The following is a 12,143-nucleotide window of genomic DNA, read 5'->3' on the forward strand; positions in this document are numbered from 1 at the left end:
TACTGCTATGGCTCCCTCTAGTGGCACCAATCTGCCACTGCAGGAGTCATAGCAATTAGACTACAACGAACAGTTTACAGAGGATTCCTTGCCCCGTGCTGTGTGACCCAAGCTCCGAGGCACTGACAGCGGGGAAAAGCGACATGAGGGGACAGAGAAATAGCGGAGACACTCAGGAGGAAGCAGCCACCATACATCCTGAGACCCAGGCAGCAGACAACAGGTGGGAGCAATGCAGCCAGGCTTCAGCTCAGATGCCGCCAGCTGCTCACCATAGCACACTATACATGCTGCTTCGCTCTGCTCTGCTTGGACGGGATGGGACAGCGGCACACAGAAAATCAATATTTACTCACAAAAGCCGTCACCGCTCAGCTCCGATGAGCCTGTGGCAGGTGGGGGTACACTTGGGGGGGTTGCTGTTTGTTAGAGACTCGAATATAAGCCGAGACCCCCAGTTTTGGGCCACTTTTTTGGGCCCAAAAACTCGGCTTATACTCGAGTATATACGGTATTTGTATAAGAAAAATGTTTTTGGGTGTAGTTTTACTTTTTGACCACAAGATGGCCACAGTAACTTTTTGTAAATGCGTCCTGTAAGCGTAAGAAGTTCAGGGAGGCCTTTTTTTCACAATGATCGCGCTGCTGCTCATAGAAGCAGCCGATCATTGCTGGGGGGCTGAGATCAACAAACGGGAACGGTTTTTCCCGTTCATTGATCTCCGGGCAAGTGGCCGGCGACGTACACGAGCACGTGAGCGCAGACAGCGGCGGGAGGTGCGTATATCTACGCCCCTGGCGGGCAAAGGGTGTAAAAGGGAGCGTAGATATACGCACCGCTGGTGGTAAAGTGGTTAAATTGACCGGGAATCTGCCTGTGGTTTATGGCAGCAAACAGATCTCTCATGATCAGAAAGAGATCTATTTCTTGGTTGATTGGCCGCCAAAATCGCTAGATGTATGTGTCCCTTTACACACGTGTTGTGAGCTCTGTCGAGGTTAAGTATTGGCAGTTATGGGCAACAAAATGTTTATCTTCTCATAAATCTGCTCTATGTACCTCATGCAGTATGTAGGGGAGCAGAGCTAGATATATTAAGAGAAACTGTCTGCAGATATTAAACTGTTAGTCATAACATTCACCTTCAGTAGCCATTTGTTGTAGAAGGTGATTCCAATGGAGAAGCAGTAATAGAAGAGGACCAGCCCCACCGTGAGGAAAACCTTCCATATGATGCCCCAACAGGGTAAACTCATCCTGTTACCCCCGTCAGCTCTTCCTCGCTTTACAGTGCAAGGCTGCAGAAAGCTGAAAAATAGACAGATTAAAAGGCAGATTATAAGCAGAAAAATACCCCCAAAAACCCAAACTGTTTGAAATTGAGATAACTGATGAATTAAGAAACTGTAATTTGCAACCGCACTGCACTCAGGATTTTTTGGTAATTTACACCAAGCAGTTTCATTTACGTTTTCGGCACAATTTTTCACGCAATCATTTGTTTTGGCATTGCTTAGCGTGGTTTGCCTTCTTAAAACAGAAGGCATTTGCGATAATTCAGATTTGAGTGTGTAACGGTGGTTACCCACAATGCACCACCGCTGAATATGCAAATGTATGCCCCTGAAGCCAGGCTTACATCCAGAACCACTGGTGTATAGCAAGCCCATAGCTTTAACCACTTAGAGCCGCCGCAATAAAATATCCTGCTGGAGCCTAATGGCCCCAGGATGTTTTAATGTGTCACTCGTCCTTGCCACCGCTGTGCACACCCACCGTTCATACCCACCATTACAAAGAGATTCGAGGAAGGGGAACAAACATTCCCCTAACCAATCGCAATGCCTGAAATGAATGGACATGACCTCGATCAGGGGCCATGCCCATTCATAAAGACAGGAAGAAGTAAAAGCATGAGTTAGTTTAAAAAAAAATAAACACTTCCTGAAAATCAGGATAGTGTTTGTAGCGCTATCTGGTGGCAAAAAGTTAAATTACACACACACTAAATATATTTATTAATAACAAAAAAAAACATTCCAACAGACCAGCGTTCTGGCACTAATAGGATATGCTGCTGTTCCGCCTGTGTCAGCTCAAGCGTGAACAAACCCTGAGTGGAGATTCAGCCCGCAGGAGAAACATGCTGAAATTGCAGGCGTTTTGCCGCACCGCGAAAAGAAAAGTAATGCTTTCCTATGGAGTTGCTGCATCTTCAAGAGCCATCTGAGATTCTGTATAGCGTATAGCGTTCAAAGCAACCCTGAAGTGACTACGAAACAAGCATTACTAAATGTTGCAGAGGGAAGTAGGGATGGGCTTTCGAGTCCAGACGGACTGGAAATCAGAATTCTAAGGAAGTCTAATGACTTCAGGTATGAAGGTATGGGTTTAACTTACCCAGAAGTCTTTAGGACGTCTGCGTTCCATTACGCCTCATGGGCATAATAAAAGCCACGTTCGAACACTCACTACTGCACATCCTACTTCCGGCTTAAAAGAGGAAGCACGGCAGTGAGTAACGCAATGCGGCTTTCATTTCGGAAGCACACGCGACCCTGAGTGCTTCCGAATACGGGTGCATCCGTACTGCATATGTGCAAACTTGGACTGGTGAGTACCCAGTACTGATCCACCAGTCTTCCTAAGTACTGGACTGGAGTGCATCCAAAGCCTGCACAAGGAGTCTCACAGGTGTATTCAACCTGCAGGATGAATAACTTTAGTGGGGAGAAAGCGGAGATACGAGGGTACGGAGAGAGGACCGGGAGGGCAAAAACCGGCTCATCCTGCTATTGCTAATTTCCCTGCAGCGTAGATGACTATTTCCCCTCCATGCCACCATGGACTCGGGGGTAAGATAAAATTCGGCTGCCAGCTATTGCTGGCGGCTGAATTGTACTGTGGTTTTTTTTATAACCCTTTGAGCGCCGATATAGCCATAATTCACAATGCAGTCTATGGCAGTGGTCATATGTCTGGCGCCCTTTTTTATATGTCTCGCTCTATGGAATCCACAGCCTTTCCTCTATGTAGGGGCACTATCTAACTTTTTTTTTGTCACTTCACGGTTGCCTGCAGTCAAATGCACATATTGACCACTTGCAAGAAATCGTCTGCCTTTCATGCAGATACAAGAGTGAGCTCTTACTCCTAGCTGAACATGAATTTTACAAGGACTGGTCAGATGTGGAAGGGCAAATGGTTATACCAGTAATCCACAATAGCCGTTACTAAATTCCCAAGAACTTTTGCTGTTGCACTACTAGCTAGTGTTGCTGTTCTAGTGATTATTATCCTGAATTTTTACTGTTTCCGTAAAGATGAACTCAATTCCTGGAGCCACTGTGCCTGAGTTTGCATATACATTTAAAGAGGAACTGTCACAAAAATCTTGAAATGTAAAACACATACAAATAAGAAGTACATTTCTCCCAGAGTAAAATTAGCGAGAAATTACTATTCTCCTATGTTGCTGTCACTTACAGTAGGTAGTAGAAATCTGACATTACCAACAGATTTTGGACTAGCCCATTTTCTCATAGGTCTCAGGGTTTTCTTTATTTTGGCAGTTGGACGGAGCAACTGTCATTCACCAAGTGCATTTAATAATAGTGTGCAGCGAGCAGGGAGGCTGGCCAGCATCTTTGTATTAATAATTTTCATAGAATGTCTTTATAAAGAATAAAGGCCATGCCAAGAATCCCCCATGAAGAAATGGACTAGCCCAAAACCTGTCGGTAATGTCAGATTTCTACTGCCTACTGTATCCAAAAATAGCAAGATGACCAACACCGGCCGTATTTTTAAAATACAGATGTTTATTCACCAAAAACACGGGAACAAAATGTAGCCAGCAACATCCAAAAAAGCTCAAGGATGTAAGTATAGCTAATTAGTATCCATTGCTCTTAGCTGCAGAAAAAAGCCAAAGACATCAATAGGACCTGGAATGTGCCTCCACTGCAGCCTAACCTGCCCCACAACGGACAGTTGCCGTTTCAAACGGATAGCTCATTGCTTTGTCAAGTGTTAAGCATGTCACCAGTGTCTACAACCCTTCTATTTATACTCCTCCCCACCATCCCATAGCCAATCCCCCAAAAGGCAAACCTAATGGGGAACTGAGAGCAATTCCACACCCCCACACATACCTGGACTAGGTAAACTTCAGTAGACCGATGGCACACTGCGCATCTCCGCCGTGCAACATGCGCCGACATAATCCTCCTATAGATACCTTAAAGCGGCGCATCCCCGCCGTGTAGTCAGCGCTGACGTCACAAGGGGAATCTCCCATCTAGACATCCCGCACAGGAACGTCTGCACTAATGGTTCTATTTGCGTTCCAACCGCATTTCCTTGTTTCCTGCCATCTAGTGGCAAAAATATATAATGGCCACCAGACTGGAAAATATATTAAATCCCCTATGTACCACCATCCTACTAGACCATGCGATATTAATCGGAAGGACATAATTACCACCACTAAATGTACAGGGGAATTCGGTAAAAAGAAGGAAAAGAGAGTAACCCAATCCTGTCGTGTGATCAGTGTGGAAAACCCCCTCAGTTCTCCCTAAGGAAGAAAAAAAAAGGGGGAAAAAATGCAAAAAAAGTTTTTATATAACAAAAAATAAAAATACAGAAATAGGGGAAAGGAAAATATTTAAAATGCTGACATTACCACATTGGGCACAGTCCTCACATGGGAAAGTCTCCATTCTCTTGATGCCTGCAAGTCTACTCTCAGAGGGACCCAGGTCAGATCTGACCAACTTGTCCCTTAGAGATGGTGCTCATCTAAAGGAGAACAAAGGCGGGTCCCGAAATTCAGGAACCCTTGGTAGGCCCTCCTTCAGAATGGACTATCGCTGTAATATAATCCTCAACTTGATTAGACACTGTACTGAATCTTGAGATAAAAGGAATTTTGCCTACACTACTCCTCCCTCTCCTACCATCTCTCAAATTATCATTTCTAGGTCTTAACACGCCCCCCGGGTAGCCCCTCTCCCTAAATCTCCCCCTCAACTCCTCCAAACGTAAACCGCAAGTATCTGACTCTGGTACTATACGTTCTACCCTCAACATCTGTGATTTAGGAATCGCACTTTTCTAAGAAATAGGATGGAAGGAATCAAAGTGTAATGTTGAATTCCTATCATGGGCTTTCTATATAGATAAGTACAGAATACTCCATTCTCACATCTAACCCGAACATCCAAAAACTCAATACATGTACTACTGACATGGGATGTTAACTTAATAAAGGGATATCTCGAGAGGAGTCCTAGGACAAAGGCATTAAGGCTCGAGCGTGGCCCCACCCACAGAAAAAAAAAATATCATCTATGTACCTTACCCACATCCTCGCATGACTGTGGAACAGCGGATGCGTATAAACAAATGCCTCCTCATACGCCTCCATGAAGATATTTGCGTAACATGGGGCCACGCTCGAGCCCATCGCCGTCCCCCGGACCTGTTCGAAAAAAACATCTCCAAAAAGAAAATAATTCATAGTTAACACTATTCGCAGGAGAGACATCAAAAGATTACAGTGTTGATAATCAAAATCAGAACGGGTGTCGAGAACATGTTGTATTACCTCCATCCCCTCCTGATGGGGGATGGAGGTGTACAAACTCTCCACATCCATTGTCACCATCAAAAGATCATCCACTGAAGGCGGTTGTACTTTAAGTAACTCCAAAAACATGCCCGTATCTCTCACATACGAGGCCTGTATTGAAAGATAAGGTTAAAGGACAGCATCCAAGAAAATTGCTAATGGAAATAATACCAAATCCACCCTGGAGACAATTGGTCTTCCAGGAGAATTCTGAAAATTCTTATGTATTTTTGGCAAAGTATAAAATACTGGTGTAATGGGATGCTTCTTGATTAGAAATTTTGCCAAAGCTTCATCAATAATCTTATCCATCAAGGCTTTTTGTACTATTTTACCTATCGTCCGTTAAATGAGGGGCAAAGGATCCCCCCCTCCAAATGGCTGTAGATAGAAGAGTCCTCCAATAAGAATTGAGTACTTCTAATATAGAAGGATCTATCCATAATGACTAATGCACCCCCCTTTTCAGACGATTTATTATCTCATCGGCGGACTGCAGGGCTTGCAAAGCCAATTTCTCAGTCTTGGAAAGATCATTTCTGTATCCATGATGTCTTCCATGTTTTAAATCACTCTCCAACCTCTTGATATCTTCCTTCACACATGAAATAAAGTTCTCAATTGTAGGGTTAAAAGGAGGGGTAAAGTCACTTTAGGGAGAGGGGCTACCCGGAGGGCATGTTAAGACCTAGAAATGATCATTTGAGAGATGGTAGGAGAGGGAGAAGTAGTGCAGGCAAAATTCCTTTTATCTCAAGATTCAGTATAGTGTCCAATCAAGTTAAGAGGATTATATTACAGCGATAGTCCATTCTGAAGGAGGGCCTACCAATGGTTCCTGAATTTCGGGACCGACTTTGTTCTCCTTTAGATGAGCACCAACGGACAAGTTGGTCAGATCTGACCTGGGTCCCTCTGAGAGTAGACTTGCAGGCATCAAGAGAAGGAGGACTTTCCCATGTAGGGACTGTGCCCAATGTGGTAATGTACAGGTGGGGGATTCTGTCCAACACCCTCTCATCACACAACAGGTCTGGGTTACTCTCTTTTCCTTCTTTTTACCAAATTCCCTTAGAGAATTTTCAGAATGTAATTCCAAATTTGTGGTTTATTGCATAAAATGCCTGTGTGGGCTATTATATGTGGGACAAACCACTCAAAGGGTGAAAGACAGAATCTCTGCTCATAAGTCAGCTATTCGGAAGAAACAAACAAGTAGTTTCTGCCCATTTTTTGGAAAGATTTCATGGGGTGGCTACCTTAAAATTTCAGGTTCATCGCCCAAGGAGGGGTGGTGAGAAGTTAAAATTACTCCTGAAAGCCGAAGCGTGGTGGATCAAGAAATTGGAAACCATGTATCCCCATGGTCTGAATAGAAAATATATCTGTCGATATTATGAATATGCATTGAGGGATCGTACCACCATTGCAACCTATCTGCATATTTATTATTTGTCACTCTTTTTGTCAGGTAGCATTTTAAATATTTTCCTTTCCCCTATTTCTGTATTTTTACTTTTTGTTATATAAAAACTTTTAGCATTTTTCCCCTTTTTTCCTTAAAGGACTTACGAGGCCAATATGGTAAAAAAAAAAGTTAAATACCTATTCAGTTTTACGATCGTTAGGGGCCTCCATCCGCATCCCCCTTCCATTCCGCCGCGCTTGTAAATCAATTCACCGACTCGTGGGGGTCCCGACCCAATCCCTCGGGTCGTCCTCTGCTGCCCCACTGAAGATGGGCACCAGGTCCGGCCGCGGCTGCGCAGTTCTCACAGCCGCAAGTGCGGCTGCGCAGCTCTAAGACCACCTTCGACCTCATTACCGGCTGTCTCGCGTACATAAAGCATTTAAGGAGAACTGAGGGAGATTTCCACACTGATCACCCAACAGGTCTGGGTTACTCTTTTCCTTCTTTTTACTGAATTCCCCTGTACATTTATTGGTGGTAATTATGTCCATCCAATTAATATCTCATGGTCTAGTACAGGCATGGGCAAACTTGGCCCTCCAGCTGTTAAGGAACTACAAGTCCCACAATGCATTGCAGGAGTCTGACAGCCACAGTCATGACAAAGGCAAATGCATTGTGGGACTTGTAGTTCCGTAACAGCTGGAGGGCCGAGTTTGCCCATGCCTGGTCTAGTAGGATGGTGGTACATAGGGGATTTAATATATTTTCCAGTCTGGTGGCCATTATATATTGTGGCCACTAGATGGCAGCAAACAAGGAAATGCGGTTGGAACGCAAATAGAACCATTAGTGCGGACGTTCCCGTGCGGGATGTCTAAATGGGAAGTTCCCCTTGTGACGCCAGCGCTGACTACACGGCGGGGATGCGCCGCTTCAAGGTATCTATAGGAGGATTATGTCTGCGCGTGTTGCGGGGCGGTGATGTGAAGTGTACCATCGGTCTATTGAAGTTCACCTAGTCCAGGTATGTGTGGGGGTGTGGAATTGCTCTCATTTCCCCATTAGGTTTGCCTTTTGGGCGACTGGCTATGGGATGGTGAGGAGGAGTATAAATAGAGGGGTTGTAGACACTGGTGACATGCTTAAAGGATACCCGAAGTGACATGTGACATGATAAGACATGTTTATGTACAGTGCCTAGCACACAAATAACTATGCTGTGTTCCTTTTTTCCTGTCTCTGTCTGAAAGAGTTAAATATCAGGTATGTAAGTGGCTGACTCATTCCTGACTCAGACAGGAAGTGACTGCAATGTGACCCTCACTGATAAGAATTTCCCCTTTTTATCTCTTCCTTGCTCTCAGAAGCCATTTTCTGCTAGGAAAGTGTTTCTATAGTTGGATTTTCTTATCAGTGAGGGTCACACTGTAGTCACTTCCTGTCTGAGTCATGACTGAGTCAGCCACTTACATACCTGATATTTACCCCTTTCAGACAGAGAAAGGAAAAAAGGAATACAGCCTAGTTATTTGTGTGCTAGGCACTGTACATACACATCTATCTCATCATGTCACTTGTCAGTTGGGGTATCCTTTAACACTTGACAAAGAACGGTCTATCCATTTCGAAACGGCAACTGTCCGTTGTGGGGCAGATTAGGCTGCAGTGGAGTCACATTCCAGGTCCTATTGATGTCTTTGGCTATTTTTTGCAGCTAAGAGCTATAAATACTAATGAGCTATACTTACATCCTTGAGCTTTTTTGGATATTGCTGGCTACGTTTTGTTCACATGTTTTTGGTGAATAAACATCTGTATTTTAAAAATACGGCCGGTGCTGGTCATTTTGCTATTTTTGCATTCTATTAAGTCTGTGCTAGCCACATGGACTAGACCAGTCACGACCGACAAGGCAAGTGAGGTGTGCTGTCCAAGAAGTACAAATACTGACTGCTTACTGTATGTGACAGCAACACAGGAGAATAGTAATTTCTGGCTCATTTTACTCTAGGAGAATTGTACTTCTTATTTGTATGGGTTTTAAATTTTAAGATTTTCACGACAGTTCCTCTTTAAGGACTGGTGCACACAAGAAGAGCTTTTCTGAGCACTGTGTGTGCGCGTGTATGTGTGCATGCGTGCGTACACACACACGCGAGCAATGTGATTTTGTAAAAATCTCCCATAGCATTGCATTAGCAAGAGCTTTTAAAATATCTAGCGTTTAAAAAGCTCTTCTGCTGTGCACCAGCCCTAACATGCATAGCAAAATGCATGCAGTGCTTAAAGTGTACCCGAGACGAATGAAAACAAAACTAAAAAAAAAATGTATACATACCTGGTGCTTGCTCCAGCCCCCTTCGGCCTGATCACTCCCTCCTCGCCATCCTCCACTGCCTGCAACCTCCACAATCCGGCCCAGTAATTCGGCACATGCGCAGTCCAGACACGCGCAATAAGCCCCCGACTCCCAAAGTTACTGTGTCAGATTGAGGAAGCAGAGAGTACAGCAAGGGACTAATCGGGGAAGGAGGAAGCCCCAGGTGTGTATAAAATGTTTTTATTCCTGTATATTATCTGGCTGATTAGAGCGCAGGGTGGGCTTAGGGGGGGGATTGAAATAGCAACAGAGGCTGGGCTGTATAGGTAGACCCAGCCTCTGTATGTGGATTGTATTCTTAGAATTTAAACTATACCAGTTGCCTGGCAGCCCTGCTGATTTATTTGCCTGCAGTAGTTTCTGAAAAACATCAGAATCACACCAGAAACAAGCATGCAACTAATCTTGGCAGATCTGACAATAATGTCAGAAATACCTGATCTGCTGCATAATTGTTCAGGGTCTTTAGCTAAGAGCTGTTTCACACTACAAGAGCAGTTTCTAAGCGCTGGTGATTTCAAAAGCTCTTGCTAATGTAATGCTATGTGTGTGTTCTTACCTGATCGATGTGATGTTATAAAAAGTCACCCAAAGCATTGCATTAGGCAAGGCTTTTCAAATCACTAACACTTAAAATACGCTTGTAGTGTAGTGAATGAGAGTGGTTGTACCAGGCTTTTATCGGCATTTACGCGAACGCAGCGTTCAGGTCCCGATTTTCCCTGGCGTTCAAGGCGACCCTGGACGCTGCATGTAGCGTCCTGGGGCAGTTAACCGCCACGGATAATGTTTCCCTAGGGGAAGAAAAACACAGACCACTTCGAAAGCTACGTGAAGGCTGCTGAAAGCCCGATGCCACACAAAGCCGGGCAGACGCCCGTGTGAACTAGCCCTTACATGGAAATTCAGACTCGACTTCAGTTAAGAGTACAGAAACAACTTACCCTAAATATGTAGACACATTTGACTTCTGGTAGGTCTGTTTCCATCAACATCTGTACAAGTCTCCACTGTCAACCCCCTCTCAGAGCAGTCCAAACTTTTACCTGGACAGATAAGACAGGATTCATGCAGGGCATTACTACCATATTGCATTGACACAATCCCCCTTACAATTACAAAATGCCTTTCATTCACTATTAATGGAAAGCAAAATAAATACAGAGCAGTAACTCTCAGTAAATAGCACTGAATGCATTAGCATGCATCCATATGGCTTTGCAAACACTGATCTGCCCTAAAGTAAACTGTGTGCAACACATGAGATTCCATCTCCGCAATTCAACATACAGAGTCACCTCATACACAGGAATAACCCACTTTATTATTACATATAGAGCAAACGACTGGTAACTAATACAGACGGACTATTCCACCTAGACAGCCACCCCTGTACCTCTCCTATTCTGCAAGGTATTAGTGTTGTCCGGATCATGAACGATTCGGATCTTTGATCCGAATCTATTTTATGAGTCGATCATCCGAATCATCAAAATGAACGATTCGAATCGCAAAAGGGGCGGGGCCAGGAGCGACACGCCCCCTCTCAGCGGGCAGCGGGGTCCTGGAAGCAGGGATCGCTCTGTTGGAAGGGAGGCAGCCTTGCAGGGAGAGAGGTAGATGAGAGAGAGGGGACATGGGTGCCACTGCCAGATATGTGTAGAGCACACATACTGGCTATAACGTGCTGCCCATTACAGGCTGGCTGTTCCGTAGTGCTGCACAGTGAACACATTGGAAGCTTTTGGCTCAGCACAGCTCAGTAACTTTGCAGACAGTGTGATTGAAAGGCAATATAATCCTCCTGCACTCGGCACTAAACAGCTGCACTTATCTTCTGGGAATGCTTTCTTTTACTGTGCGACCTTTTCTTTCAAAGTGTACAGATGAACATATAGGTGAAATATATGTAAAGCATATGACTTCAGCATGTGGGTATTACGTGCAAACATTTCTGCTCTCTGCTCGTCCCTCCTCCCGTCTCTGTCCACTCCCTGCCCTCTGTCCATCTTCTCCCCTTCTCTGTGTGTCCACCCCCCTCCCCTTCTCCTGTCCACAGACCTGTCCTGCTGTTCATTTCACCCCCGAATGCTTCCGGTAGTAAAATGATCCGAGATTCGGATCAAAGATCCGGATCTCTTCAATGATCCGATTCGAATCATCCGGATCATTGAAAAGATCCGAACTTCCCATCTCTACAAGGTATTCTTCTCATGCCAGACGTGGCTCAGCGCGCGGTGCATGCTGGGCGGAGTTTCCCTGCCTCACAGGCAACACGTCCTCTCCTCGCCGCCATATTAGTGGAGGCATGTGAAGATCTCAGTCATTAGTAGGACGTGGCGTTTGTTCAAGTAGCGGCGTGACGTCACAAATCCGGGTTCCGCTGGGTCTTGTTTGACAGAGGGCTTCGCTATATAAAAACTAAATATAAAGGGATTTCTTGTATTCTCTTCTATTTTGTTATTTCTACCATAGCTGCATAATTTAAAGAGGAACTTTAGCTAAGGATTGAAATTCATTGCAATCAATAGCTAACACCCCCCCCCCCCCTTCCAACGAAAAATATTTACCTTTTCCCGAATATATGGAGGGGGTGGGGGCTGTATGGCTGATATTTTGCATCATTGACAGCTTTTTCACCTGTTTTCAAGTTTATCTATATTGCATTTTTAAAGCAGAACTGAAAATAGTGCTAAAACAAAGTGTCACTTAG

The 12,143-nt window shown here is 44.6% G+C and overlaps 1 protein-coding gene across 6 annotated transcripts in view; it reads right to left on the reverse strand.

The window, feature by feature from the left end:
- Positions 1 to 11,647, reverse strand: part of SLC35C2 (solute carrier family 35 member C2) — a 47,522-nt gene extending 35,875 nt beyond the window's left edge. The window contains exons 1-4 of one of the 6 annotated variants that reach the window (XM_068264393.1): positions 11,492 to 11,647; positions 10,375 to 10,476; positions 5,367 to 5,503; positions 1,144 to 1,309 (exon numbers count right to left, since the gene is read on the reverse strand). In XM_068264393.1, the coding sequence (XP_068120494.1) occupies positions 1,144 to 1,309; positions 5,367 to 5,503; positions 10,375 to 10,425 (354 nt within the window). In that variant the 5' untranslated portion in view covers positions 10,426 to 10,476; positions 11,492 to 11,647. The other 5 variants (XM_068264392.1, XM_068264394.1, XM_068264395.1 and 2 more) reach the window with 5 other exon arrangements.
- Between the last annotated feature and the right edge of the window lie 496 nt (positions 11,648 to 12,143).

Source organism: Hyperolius riggenbachi, chromosome 12 (genome assembly GCF_040937935.1).
Source record: "Hyperolius riggenbachi isolate aHypRig1 chromosome 12, aHypRig1.pri, whole genome shotgun sequence".
Classification (NCBI taxonomy): domain Eukaryota; kingdom Metazoa; phylum Chordata; class Amphibia; order Anura; family Hyperoliidae; genus Hyperolius; species Hyperolius riggenbachi.